The sequence below is a fragment of the Arvicanthis niloticus genome, chromosome 13 (genome assembly GCF_011762505.2).
Source record: "Arvicanthis niloticus isolate mArvNil1 chromosome 13, mArvNil1.pat.X, whole genome shotgun sequence".
In the NCBI taxonomy this organism is placed as follows: Eukaryota; Metazoa; Chordata; class Mammalia; order Rodentia; family Muridae; genus Arvicanthis; species Arvicanthis niloticus.
Window position 1 is genome coordinate 53,527,170 of NC_047670.1, and position 14,345 is coordinate 53,541,514.

General features: G+C 52.6%; 1 protein-coding gene across 5 annotated transcripts in view; it reads right to left on the bottom strand.

Annotated features, from left to right (window-relative positions):
- Tmprss6 (transmembrane serine protease 6) overlaps positions 1 to 14,345 on the bottom strand; it is a 30,041-nt gene that overhangs the window by 8,342 nt on the left and 7,354 nt on the right. For 4 of the 5 annotated variants that reach the window (XM_076911593.1, XM_034516573.2, XM_076911594.1 and 1 more), the window contains 8 exons: positions 12,935 to 13,068; positions 12,526 to 12,593; positions 11,814 to 11,992; positions 11,515 to 11,556; positions 6,667 to 6,871; positions 5,864 to 6,000; positions 4,543 to 4,655; positions 4,325 to 4,434 (listed from right to left, as the gene is read on the bottom strand). In XM_076911593.1, the coding sequence (XP_076767708.1) occupies positions 4,325 to 4,434; positions 4,543 to 4,655; positions 5,864 to 6,000; positions 6,667 to 6,871; positions 11,515 to 11,556; positions 11,814 to 11,992; positions 12,526 to 12,593; positions 12,935 to 13,068 (988 nt within the window). The remainder of the gene's footprint in view (positions 1 to 4,324; positions 4,435 to 4,542; positions 4,656 to 5,863; positions 6,001 to 6,666; positions 6,872 to 11,514; positions 11,557 to 11,813; positions 11,993 to 12,525; positions 12,594 to 12,934; positions 13,069 to 14,345) is intronic. The other variant, XM_076911595.1, reaches the window with a different exon arrangement.

Here is a 14,345-nt window from a genome sequence, read left to right on the forward strand (position 1 = left end):
CAACCCCAGGAAGTGGGCAGGGCATTTGAGAAATGTGATTTTTTTAAAGTTATTTACGTTAAAATATATTAAGTTAATTACGTTAAAATATGTTAAAATTTTAAAGAAATCACAGTAGTTTTCCCTTTATGCGTGGGAGACATTCCCAGACCTCCGTGGACACCAAAAATCCCAGGCAGTGGCAAACACTACCTGTACTATAAACTCTGCCTATACATATCTGCCGATGTTAAGTCTCTCTTGGTAAATCGGGCTCTAAAAGAGAGCAGTAACTAATGAAACAGATTCACTTCTGGAATTTTCCACTTAAATATTTTCCGATCACAGATTACCATAAGAAACTGAGAGGGGACTGATGAAGTACACACATCTGAACTAATCAGATTTAACTCCTGATACAGGCATTTAACTCGCAAGAGCAAGGGTGCTGGTTTGTGTAAAGGAAAGTAAAAAGCCCCGAGAGGGGAGGGAAAGCTAGAGCCTAGCCCACCCTTGACAGATAAAATGGCCACCAGGGGGCGCTGTTGAGCAAAGCCCAGCCCCTTTCAAGCTAAGAGGGACCCTATTGTTCCTTGAGGGCATTATTATGAATAGATAAACTTGTGTTATGGTTATGATAAACTTATAGTTGTTATGTATTGCTATCCTAGAGAAGGGCCCCAAGAAGCAGACAGGGAAGCTGGAGGCATCCCAGAACAAATGGAAAATTCAGGCCTATGGAGCCCTGTTCGCCCTTTGAGTTTCTGGCCCGCCCCCATTCCTCCTGTTCGCCTAGCTCTCTCCCCTAAGCAGCTAAGTTGGAGTCAGAAGGTGCTGGGCACCATATGGCTTGCCTTGCTCCCCCACCCTGTCTCTTGAGTTTGGGGGGTTGGGGAGGGGTCTTTCCCTCAGGCCTCATCCAGATGCACAGTGAGTGAGTACCTGTCAATCTGGCATCCCAGCAGCTTCCCACAGAGTTGGAAATGCTGGGTAGATGGGCAGAAGCATGGGCAGGAGAAAAGGAGTGGGGAGGGGCCAGGCCTCACTTTGAACATGGCTTTTTCTAAGGACAAGCTGAAGGACAGAGCAGAAAGACAACACTGAGGGAGGGACACTGGCCTGCTCTGTGGTGGACAGGACATTTGACTAGCACTGCAGAGCCGGGCTCCACTTAACTTTATGACCAGACAAGTTCTGTGACCTCAACAAACTTCAGGCCTCAGTAAGTATGGCACCCGCACTGTAGTCAGGAGAGAGCCATCCCCTGCCCCCATCTCCTTGCAGATATTTCAGAGGACTTGGAAAAATGGTTTGCGGGAACTGACACAGGGTGGCTGCAAGTGACACTAGTCACAGGGCCTTGGGGAAGCAGAAAGACTGCTTAGAGCCAGGCCAAGCCACAGGGGCTGCCATGGGACTCTGGAGCCTGTCCTTCTGCTTTAACTCATGGCTGGAAGTTAACAGAAAGGGTCAGGCAGGTCACAGGAGAGTGACATCACAGGACAGGAAATGAGGGCAGGTTCCTGGAAGGGGGGAAGCCAGCTCTGCGGTAGCACCCAATGAGGAGGTTCTGCGAAACCCAGCAGCCAGCAGCTAGATCTTATAAGGACAAGAGTCCCACCACCTACAAGCCACTGGAGGGCAACAGGACCCTGTGGGGACAGCAGGCAGAACTGGGAGAAAAGAATATGGACAGACAGGGTGGGGACCAACAATGCCCAGCCAGTGGAGGAGTCCCTTGTCACTAGACTGGCACAGGAGCCAGGGGTTCAGCCATCTCTCCCCTGTCCCCCTCAATTGCTGGACCAAGAGACCTGGTCTCTCTCTCCCCTCCTCCATCTCTCAGGCCCCTGCTACCCACACAGCAGATTTTCCAGGACACACTCTTCAGAGAATTTCCCAGCAATGACGTTATCTGTATCAGCCCACAGTAACAGGAGACCAGGCCCCAGGCCTCTGTCGCATACTTCCCATCATGCCTTGCCTTCCACCACCAGGCACTGTTTGGGGACAAGGAGTTGGGACCCTGCATCCCAGGGGAAGGGCTGAGATGAGGTGGGACTTTCCCAGCTGCTCTCAGAGGAGCTGGTGAGAGCCACAGAGATGCCCTGTCCTCTCACCAGCAGGCAGGTGTCCTGGCTGGGAGTGGCTCTGCCAAGAGATGACGGCCTGTGCAGGCCGTTTGGAGCCTTGTGAGGAGACACCATACAACTGAGCACGCTCTCCCTCCCTCCCTCCCTCCCTCCCTCCCTCCCTCCCTCCTTCCCTCCCTCTCTCCCTCCCCCACCCCCTCTCTCTCTCCCTCCCCCCCTCTCTCTCACACAAACACACACACACACACACACACACACACACACACACACACACACACACACGGACAGACACAGCTGGGCAATCATGCCCTGGAGGCCCGGCTGCCTGAGCTCGGTGCTGGCGTCACAAGCCACAGGGACTTTTTAGCAAATGACTCAGCCTCTGAGCCTCAGGCTTCCCACAAGCTGTGAGACTTGTCCAACAAGTCCCTGAATTTCATACTTGAAACCAAAATTCATGCTTGGATCTCCAAAGTCTTGTGCTAATGGCATTTGGAGGAAGGCCATTTTGGGAAGTGATTGGGTCAGGGGCTGCACCCACTGAATGCATTCGTCTGGCAGATAAAGTCATAGAGACACTGGTGGGTAGCCTCAAGCCCAGCACTGCCAGGCAAGCCCATTTGGCCCGGCCTCATCTCCTGACACTCTCTGCCACGTTGTGACTCAGCAGAAAGCCCAATTCTTATGTCTCGCTCTTAGACTTCCAGCCTTCGCACCCAGGAGCTAAGCAAACCTCTATTCTTTATAAACTACCCTGCCTTGGCGATTTTGTTACAGCCACAGAAGTAGGTACGGACAGGATCTGAGTACGCCTCCCTTGCTAGACTGTGGGAAGCACATAATCGTTTTCCATGCCTGTGTGGCACAGAGTAAGAGCCAGTTAGCAATTGTGGTCAGTACCTTCTCCACCCACCATCTTTCTTAGTCTTCAGAAGGGGCCTGCTTCAGGCTCTTTGCTTTGTTTATTTCTATGTGATAGAAAAGCACTCTAGTTTGGGACCACAGGTCTGTGGAAGTCAAGGAATGACTTCTGCTAGTCAGTCCCCTCCTTCCACCATGTTGCTTCCAGGGACTGAACCCAGGTCCTCAAACTTGGCGGCAAGCCTCTTTACCCAGTCAGCCATCTTGCATGCCCATGGCTTTTTATTTATTTATTTATTTTTAGGACTCTTATTGGGGGCTACCCGGTGGAGCCCAGGAATCACTGTATGTTAGGTGAGCACTTCATCCTCAGAGCCCATCCAAGCCCCAGCATACTCAGGTAAGTTCCTGAGGCTGGGAGAGGTAAATCTTACCCAAGATGGAAACAGGGGAGCCAGGCTTTGAGCCCCAGTCTTCCTGCCTGTGGCTGACAACCATTGGGAGGGGCCTTACTGTGGTCCATCCGAGTTACCCCAGAGAAGTTGGTGCCCATGTTGAGTACTGAGCTTTGGGGCCCACAGCACTTGGCACAGGGCCAGCCTAGACTAATGGGATAGCCTTGGGCATAGGCTTCAGGAGAATGCCAGGCCCAAGACTCTTCCCTCTCCCTCTGGCCTCTCAGAGATAACCGCAATACTCAGGGAGGGGTCATAGCTGAAAACACAGCACCTTCATTCAGGAAACTCTAATCACGGGCCAAGAGTGTTACCTGGGCCCTGATGTGGAAACGGGAGTCCAGCCACTCCTGGCATGGGCTGGTGGCTGAGGGAGCCCCATGAAGAAGGTCACCCATGTCAGCACCCTTCCCCCACACAGACCTTCTGACCCCTAGCTTATGTCACACAGTGGGTCTGTCACTACAACAGCACAGACCCACATCACACCATGGATATTTTACCTCCTTTTTGTCACTGTCCCCAACAAATTGGAAAAAGCAAGCTTTGTCACTCCCTGCCACCCTCCATCTAGAGTAAGATCAAGCGACAGGCAAATGGGGCTTAGAGGTATTCTCAGTTGCTGGCCCTAGGGGAGTGTCCATCTTCATCCTCCCGGCTAGCCCCTCCCCCAGCCCCCAACACACCATTGGTGGAGCCATATAGTTACAGAAGCCAAGGCAGCTCCACCATTTACCCTAACTGGGACAGACAGGATGATAAGATGCCTGCTGAGGCCTGCTGGGCATCTGGAGAGGCCAGGGCTAGAGCTGGGGTGGTCAGGACAGGAGAGACAGTCAGGAGAGGCTTCAGCCTCCACTCACTCCCCTCTGCTACCTCCCGGGCCCAGCACAGGTGGGGGGCTTGAGATCCTCATGATGGGGAAGGGACGGTTACCGTCTGTTCTGGATCATCCACTGGCCTTGAGTGCACAGCAGGTTGTACTTCTGCCTCCTCAGTGCGTAGGCATCGAACCAGAGTGCCAAGCCGTAGTCCAGAGAGGGCACCTGGGGAAGAGGGGCAGGCGATCGTGTGTCACATAGTGGGTATGGGCAAGCTGGGGCACCTGCCTGCTCAGATAAACACCCTCCCACTGCAGGAGGAGGGGAACTCACCGTGAGATGCCAGGAGCAGTGAGTACTGGGCGAGTAGTAACTGGGGTAGTAAGGTGTGCTGAGGAAGCCCTGTGGGTCCAGCCGGCCCTCCAGTGTCAGGTTCACGTGGCAGTCTGAATCCAAGAACGGCTATTAAGCTGGGTCCCTTGGCCCTCCCCATAGTGCTTCACTGCACCCCACTAACAGCAAAGCTCAAGACCCAACATGGCTGTGTAAGTGTGCCTCAGTTTCCACATCCACAAAATGGGGAGAAGAGTACATAGCTCACCCGGCAGCGAGTAGATGCACTGAACACAGTTCCATCTGCGGAGTGACAAGCACACTGCACTTAACAGTGTGCAAAATACAGCAGCCTCACAGTGCTGCTGTGCAGTCACTGTTGCTGCCTTTGCAAAGAGGGAGGGACTGAGGGCATGGCTGCATGCTAGAACATTTGCTTAACACGTGTGAAGGCCAAAGGTCCATCTCAGCAACACACACATATACACACACACACATGTACATGCACACACACATGCACATATGCACACACATGCACATACACAGAGACACACATATGCATACACATGCATACACACACAACCACCACACATACACACCATACTATACACACCACACTACACACACATAAAACACACACATACACATGTGCACCCACACACAAAACACACGTGCGCGTACACACACACACACACACCGATGAGAGTTACAGGAGAGGAGGAAGGCTTGTCCAAGTCCCTCAGGAAGAGGCTCAGGGTGGACATGGCAGAGCAGTGACCTTGGGTTCTCAGGTCACCTGTCCCTGGGGTCCAGAGCCCCAAACCCTTCCTTGGTTTTTCCTGGAGACCATGCTGCCTGAGAACCCAAGAGAACACCAGTTGTCACACCTGCAGGTCTGTGGGAGAGCCCACGGATGACCCAGGAGAGGAAGAAGAACCATCAGACACCTTCAGGGGAACGGCAGCCAGAAACAGCACGGGGCTCTAGCTCAGACAGGTTCTTAATTCTGCTAACCCAGAGGACAGCGAGGGGGTAGGGAGGGGCGGGATGGGAAGTGAGAAGCAGGAGGAACTGACTGGATCTGGGGATGAGCCAAGACCTCCTGGAGGGGGGTCTGCCAGGACGGACACCTTTGCTGGGGGCTACCAGGGTCCTGGGAGGAGTGTGAAGGAGAAAGGGGGAGAGGTAGGAAGGGAGGGGAGGGGACTGCTGTGCACTGAAGGCTTCCAGAGCCACTCGATTGCCGATAGGACAGAGAAGCACATGCCACCAGAGACTAGGGCTCCTGTCTGTGTCCCCCTCCATCCTTGGGGACCCTCACCCTGGAAGGCCACAGACTTCACTGAGAGCAGGAAAGGGTCATAGTAGCTATGCAGGCCCTTCTTCCACACCACGGCCATGACAGAGCCCGATGCCAGCACCTCCATCACGGGTTCCTGGCGGCTGCACCCGTAGACTCTGATGGAACAGAGAAATGTACAAGACGGTATGATCCAAGAGACATGGAAATGACACCATCTTGTCCCCTGGCATCAAACAATGGCACTACTCAGCACTGCCTTCCCCATTTCCTGGAGAGCCTTCCAGATTCAGCAATCCTGTGTCCATTTTGGAGGAGATGGTCAGGGCTCTAGAAGCCCCCAGCTACCCAGTACAGAATGAGGGTCACAGTGGTTGCATACCCTCAATATTGTCTGTATCACAAAATGGTGGGCAAGAGTATACACCCACTTTACAGATGAGAAAAACTGAGGTTCAAAAGGGCAAACACTGTATTTTAAGGCACACAGCTAGGATGCAGCAGAGAAATACCAGGCTGCTACCTGTATTTTAAGGCATGCAGCTAGGATGCAGCAGATGAAATACCAGGCTGCTACCAGATTCTAGAATGTTCTAACAAGCCATGTGCCCTCCCAGAGTTGGCCTTAGAGATCACCTACAACTGGTTAGTTACATCCAGATGGGAGAAACTGAGGCTCTGAGAAGGGAATGGAAACCACTGCTTGGCATACAACCTTGTAGCCCCCACTTCCACAGCAGCCATTTGGGCCTGAGGCTGAGGCTGCATTGCAAAGTGTGGCCTTTGACCCTGGGTCTCCCTCAGCCCTTCAGGGAGGGACTCACGAGGTGATAAGTCTCTTCTCCAGAGGTCCAGCTGCGTCGTACATCGCCACCCTGTCTCTGCAATCAACCCGGGTCCACTCCAGCCGCAGCTTGAGCATGAAGTCCTCAGGCCCCTGCAGATGCCACAGGCAGCTAGTGGTCTGCTGGTCGGGCCCCCTCAACCGGAGGACCTGGCCTGGGTTCACATAGCTGTAGCGGTAACAGCCTGGAGGTGGAAAAGGACAGGTCCCTTAGCCAGGAAGAGAGACTGTGAATGGCCACAAAGCCTTCTCCAGCCATGGCAGAGGACAGGGAGGAGAGAGACTGGGCCGGGCTTGGGCACCCACCTTTCTTCCCCCTGTAGCTTCCCAGCCCAGCCTCCAACTCACACACTCATTCAATCGTTTAACAAACGCACGGAGCCCTGTGGGCCAGGATGAGTGCCCGGCACAGATAGCACAGAAGATGAAGGCCTTGGACCCAGCCCAAGGTGTATAGATAGCAAAGAGCAGGGAGGCCTTGGGGGAGCATTGCAGAATCTTATCACAGAGCAGGCTTTGCAGGAGGATGAGATAGGGATAACGAGGCAGACCCGGATCACACCAGGACCAGCACTGCTCTGTCCTGTGGCCATAGGGAGCCAAGAAGAAGAAGGCTAAACAGGGTGAGGCTATACAGTCTGGCATGGATCCCCCTGGAGTGACACTGAGCAGGCTGCAAGACCAGCAAGTTGGCTGCCTCATCCATCCAGAAGAGTTAAAGGACCGGCGTCAGACACTCAGGGATGCTCTGAGGCCCAGGTATGGCGTCTCACACTGTTCCCTGCCCTTAGCATCCCTGGACACTTTCTACACGGGGAGGCTGGCTTTCTCCTCTGTATACTGAGGACAATGGTCCACACTCAAGGGGCTGCCACAGGCTGGGGACAGGACATGCTGGGACACACAGCATGGCACCGGAAATGCAAGCATTGAATAAAAGCAATGTGTCTTCCTGTGCTTCTGAGGGAAGAGGAAAACACTCTGTGGCTCGGTAGCCCCGCGCTGAGTTGTCACCCCACAGCTGTCCCCACGGCTGAGGCTCAGCCCCAGCCAATAGCTACCCTCACTTCACAACTCCTTGCATCTCACCAGACCCCACACCCCAGAACATCCTTCCATTAAACTCAACTTAATTTAATACATTTAGTCCCCTGATTAAGCATAATAAATTAAGTGCACTTATAAAATTTAATTTACTTAAAGCTCGTTTAATCCACGAGCTAGCAAGGCTGTGCCTCCAGCGTACCCATTAAGCCTGGCCTTCAGTGTCCTGAAGCAGGGAGGCCAGGCGCTCTGCCAGCAGGCTCAGGGAATCCAGGACTGAACCTGAGAGGGGCGGGGTGGGGGTAGGGGGGCTGTTAGTACCATCTTGGCACCAACATTCGTCAGCTTAGCCACCCTGAGTTCTGGCATACATAAACATGACCCTCGCCCTATCCCTCTCTTGCCTTGGCCAGCCATACTCCAGGGGGATACATACCTCCTGGGCACAGTGGTTGCTCAGGCAGCTGCTTGGGGGAAGGGAGAGACCTGTCTCTGCTACCTGGCTTCTCAGAGGTGTCTCTGTTTTTTTGACCCTTGCTTTAAGCCCATACCTTACACTAGCCATTTTAATAATCTTCACTTTTGAAAAGTAACAAAGTAGAGATATGTACCCTTCTGTCCAGTACTAACGGCAAGCAGGACTGACACTCCTGCCCCGGCACTGGATGGAGGCAGTAAATACGCATGCCTGAACTAGCTCTCTCTTAGGCTTGGCTCATGGTATGTGGAGCCATGTCTCATCTGGCCAAGGGGCCCTTCCCCTCAAGACCTAGGGAACTCCCAGCTCCCCAGGCTTGGGCCTGACACCTGGCCTGGACTTGAGGCCCCGCCTGGGCCTGACACTGCAGCCCCTAGGAAGGCTTTGGATGCTGAATCAAGAACTGTTCTCTCCTCCTCCCTGGAACCCTTACCTGGCTCCTTATGCAGCCTTGCAGCTACGTCTACCTCCATGCCCTGCTCAGAAACATTCTTCCTTCATAGCCTCTCGGCTCTGGCTCTGGCACTTGGCCTGTGATAGTCTGTATTTGTCTCCCAGTAAGGATCAGAGCTCACAGCAAGCGTGTGTGTGTGTGTGTGTGTGTGTGTGTGTGTGTGTGTGTGTGTGTGTGTAGGGTGTTCTGGCACCCAGGTGGCCACACTGTAAGCAGGGGTCTGGCGTGGGGCAACTCAGTCTACGTGAAGGGTGCCAGCAGACTGGAATCACATGACTTAGCATGCCTGATCCCTGGGTTCAGTCCCAGCACTGTAAAAAGGGTTTGACTTCTCCCCAACCCTTTGACCTCTGTGGGCACCCACACAAGCAAGAAACACAGCTCTACCACCAGAAACACAAGGCTTTGCACCAGAGCAGACATGGCAGAGACCACAGCCTGCATATGAACACTGTACGGATGATTCCTGCAGAGCTGACACTGGAGGCTGGCTGTGACTAGCTGTTGTTGCTGAGGCCCAGCATTGTCTATCCTGGGGCACCGAGGGTGACCAAGCTGACATTGACACCTTGCTGACCACGACCTTTCAAAGGAGCCCCATAAAGCAGATGGGAGGAGGGCGGCGGCTTCTCTGGGGTGTTATTTTCATTTTTGACAGGGTCTCACTCTACAGCTCAGGCTACTCTCAAAGTCCTATAATTCCACCACGGCCTCCCGAGTTCTGGGATGGACAGATGTGCCACCACACTCAGGTGTGTGATGCCACAAAAGCCATCCCCGGCAATGAAACACGAAACCACCACAGATGGAATAAAGCAAAGAGGATAGTAGCGAGAGCCTTCCCCACCGTAGACAGAGTTCTCAGTGTGGCACCCTGGGTCCTGAGGGGTCAAGGCTAGACCCTTTCTTCCGTATTAACACTAAGACCCTTGTTTCTTTTGCCTCCTAGAGAACACAGTAGAGTGTCTCAGGGCTCTATGACCTGTGATGTCACAGCAGACCAAATACAGACACCCACAAGGTGGCCATCCCTGACACCAACAGATAGGCATCACAACACCTTTCTTCGAGGCAGATTGGTTTTAGAGAAAACTGCCACTTCTTATAAAAATATTTTATTGATATGAACGGACTTGTTATTCTAAGAGTAAAGTCCAGTGTGGTGGCTCACAGCTGAAATCCTCACACTCAAGACTAGGCCAGGAGGATTGAGAGTTTGCAGCCAGTCTGAGCTACATAGGGAATCATTTTCTTAAAAATAAAATTTAGCCGGGCGGTGGTAGCACACACCTTTAATCCCAGCACTTGGAAGGCAGAGGCAGAGGCAGGCAGATTTCTGAGTTCAAGGTCAACCTGGTCTCTACAGAGTGAGTTCCAGGACAGCCAGGGCTACACAGAGAAACCCTGTCTTGAAAAACAAAAAATAAATAAATAAAATAAAATTTAAGGTTGGGCAGTCATGGTGAATGCTTTTAATCTTAGCACTCAGGAGCAAAGGCAGGCAGACATCTGTAAATTCAAGCCCAGCCTGGTCTACACAGAGAATTCCAGGACAGCCAGGGGTTACACAGAGAAACCCTGTTTTAAAAAAAAAAAAAAGTCAAAGGCTTTTTAACTAAGAAGCAAAATTGGAGCTGCTATTATGGGGGGTGGGGGATTCTAGAACAAGAAGGAAAACACATTTGCACAAGGCATTTACCCAGAGAGATGGATAAATAGATGATAGATAGATAGATAGATAGATAGATAGATAGATAGATGGATAGAAGATAGCTGATAGGTGATAAACAGATGATAGATGATAGTTGATAGAGGGTGGATAGATGATAGTGATTGATAGATAGTTGATAAACTGATGATTGATATAGATAGATGGATAGATTGATTGATAAACAGACAGATGATGGAAACAGGGTCTGTGATCCTGACCGCCACATCACCCCTCATCAAGGCAGGTCTGTCTGGCCCAGTTCAGAATAACTCTGTATGAGAATCTTGGCTTTAATTATTGAAATGTGCTTTGAAGTCAGCGCTTCTATCCAGCAAGGGCAGGAGGAAGGGAATCAGAACAGGCATACCTGGGATTTGAAACCATCGTCCTCCCCGAGAGGGTCAAGGTGCTCACTCCTGCTTCTGCTCTAAGTGGCAGCTCTAGCTGGTATAGCAGGAATCTGTGTGTTCAGAGTCATAGGGCACAGTAGCCTAGATAGCAGGGTGAGTGTACAACCCCAGGATTCACTAGTTTGTAGACTAGCATGCACAGCACCCCTAACCTTGTACAACAGAGTGGGCTGCCTGGCACCTGGCTACTCAGGCCCCAGCAGCAAGCCAGTAGGGCCTCTGGGAGAAAATCAAAGTCATTCTAACAGTGTGGTATCAGGCAGAGAGAGGAGGGCAGGTTAGCCCAGCTGAGGAGGGAAAGATAAAGAGAGAGTTCTTGAATGTGTCAGAGCCATACCCTCCAACAGACCTGTTTAAATCCTGCATGGCCAAGGGACCAGGCATGGATTGGCAAGATTGTTTCTACCTTCAGTAGGAAAGAGGGTGGGCGGGCAGGTTGATTTGAGTGACAGGCAGCAGGGATAGGTTTCCACATGGCTAACTGACAGCTCCTCACAGGGGCCGACTCACTCACATCTAAGACACAGACATGCAAGCACACGTCTTACCTGAGCCCCCCACCCAGGCTCAGAGCCCTCACCCAGGTCCCCGCTGTGAGATTCCCCTCCCCCCAGTGTTTCTAGGTTGGGGCTCCCTGTCCCTACAGTGGAAGACTCGGGGACTCCCGCCCCCACGATGGACCAGACAAGAAGACCTCGGAAAGAGGCCAAAGCAAGAACACAGCAGCGTACCCAGCGTGGAATTCAGTACGACTATGTCGTTCACGCTGGCTTCTGTCAAAAGGAAATGAAACAAACAAATAAACAAGGGCAAAGCCAAATAAATAGAACACCGAAAATAAGAACAGGGAAGAGAAGCCGAGCCAGGTTGGCCCTCCATGTGGTCTGCCCCGGCCCCCACCCTCCCCCGCTCTCGCCTTCGCCCTCTGTTCTGGCTCCAGGATCACCTGAGCATCCCAGTCCCCCGCCCCAAGGGGGCAGCCTCCCCGGCCTTGCTCTAACCCCACCAGGATACCCCTCGCAGTACTGACCCAGGATCACCAGGCCTTCCGGGTCCACCTCATATTCGGTCCTGTAGGAAGCCGGGGTTGAGCTGTTGGACAGTAGCTCACCCACCAGGAGCTCGCGCACCACCTCAGGGCTCAGGGTCAGTCGCTGGTACTCGGGGATGTCAAGGATAAACCAGAAGAAGCAGATGAGGGGTCCCTCCCTACGCAGACAGAAATAAAAGGGGCCTGAAGTCCTGTCCCCGCCCAGCCCCCCACTCAAGGGAACCGACTGAGACTCAGACCCGCAGGGCACCCCCTATGCTCTCTTCCCATTCTCACCCATAGGAGGAGAGGCAGAGTCACAGGAGGTCATAGGCCATTTGGTAACTGGCAGAACCAGATATGACCAGGCAAGCCAAGCCCTGGACTGGGGGTCCTGGGTCACGTGCTTTCAAGCACACCCTGAACCTGGACCTACTTACATCAAGCATCCCCAGTCAGGGTGTGGTGTGAACCCTGTCACAACAACACTGCCATCTGTAGATGACAAGACCAAGCTCAATAAAGGGGAACCACATGTCAGCAGCTAAGTTCCTTCTCCGTGCCTCCGTTTCCCCCATGTTCTTTGTTTTCTTTATAACGGAGTTTTGAGATACAGTATTGTTAGGGCATTGTGTCGGTTGCCTATAGGGCCCAGCCTTCGTGCCTTTAGATCTGTGGCTTTCACAGGGCCCTTTGGGCTAGGACAACTCACCCAAAGGAATAGACAGAACTGGAGTTGTAGTAAGTACCCAAGCGCGTGCTGGCTACCAGCTCTTGGAACTGTGAGAAGGAACACAGAGTCCTGGTTACCCTCCATGGTGGCATAGGTGCAGGCTTCCCAAGTCCCTTCTGGTCATCAAACCTGTGCTTGCCACCCTCACAAGCCCTGACAATGTCACCTGCAAGTTCCCTACTGCAAGAGGCAGAATCTAGGTCTCTTTCTAGCCAGTTGTAGCCTGTGCATGACCCTGCCTTTCCAGCACAGTCCTTTCCCATGGTACCCAGGACAGAGTCTCCCCCAGTGAGCAGTCCCAGCAAAGTGACGGACAAACCTACCAGACACCAAACACATGACTTTGCCCTCTCACATTTCCCCCTCCTGCCCTCCCATCTCTCCCTACCATCTTCTGGGCTTTGGCAGTTTCACTGCGGAAAGCAATGGATTCCCGTCGGGCCAGGTCCTGGGAGAAATGGCGGTTGAGCACCCGGAGGCTGCCAGAGTACACCTGGCTTACAGTCACTGCCGCCTTGTACCCTGGTCAGAAAGAAGGGGTTATGGATGGAGCATGTCCAAACGTCTCTTGCCTCTCTCACTTCCTGTCACCCCAACCCTCTGAGTATCTTGTGCCTCCAAGACAGCACTGGTCTCCCTACTTCTCATCCCCATCTACCAAGTTACACAGGGATCCCCAAAATAGCCAGGATACTTATTCTGCTACATTGTATTCACAATGCAGCTCGGTGATTAGGCAGTAGAGGAGGAGGTGGAGGAGCTGGGAGAGAAAGGACCCGGAGGAGAGAAAAAGATGTAGCAGGATACTTATTCTGCTACATTGTATTCACAGTGGAGCTCAGTGATAAGGCAGTAGGAGAGGAGGTGGAGCTGGGAGAAGAAAGGAAGGAGAGGAGAGAAAAAGAGGAAAGGGGGAGAAAGAGAGGAAGGGGGGAAAAAAGGAGGCTATAGACCATGGAGGAAGACAGATGGGTCAAAAGCTGTCCTGAGTAACAACTTCTATCAAAAGGTTAGATATTGGGTAAAAATTCTAATTGTTTGGGCATCTTGTTAATTGAGCATTTCTAAATATATAAATCCTTTAGATAATCATTAAGCTTTAAGAGTCTCATTTCTACCAGGTACTGCAAGGATGGCAGCTATTGTCTGGGGTTCAGCTGAGCTTTGTATATGCAGCGTGGGGGATTGGCAGAGCCATCCCCCACATTGACGTATCGTGGGTGCCAGGGCCTGTGTATCTAGCTAGCCAGGGCACTGGTCAGAGCTGAGGAGCGGCGGGAACATGGAGGCTGCCCAGGAACAAGCCAGACCAGATGCCGTTTTCTAAACATTACAATCCACCATGTTGGGTAGACTGGAAAGGGGAGCAGTAAGTAGAGAAGCAGCTGCGTGGCCAAAATGGATGCCTGCAGGCACATGGACACGGGGAACGGGAGATTGTAGGGACTGGCGAGAGCTTGTGGGGTTTAAGGGGATCCTTGGACATTCAGGGGGCAGGGCAGCAACGGTGGTGGAAGGCAGCCTTAGGACAGACCTGAACTGGACAAGTAAAATTGGGAGTGGCCGTGGATAAAGGATGCTGACCACTAAGGATACCAAAGAAAGGTGGGCGGAGACAAAAACAGAGAATCCTTGGCAGAGGATTGGGGGCGGGGGGAGAGGAGAGCTGAGGTTGATTGTGACAAGGAAGACTTCGTGCTCCTGGGCCGTTACTGCAAGGAACACCAGGCTCCAAGATTCAGCAGTGGCCATGACAGGTTAAAAGAGCTGGGCCTGGGAGTGGTGCAGAGCCTGGCCCC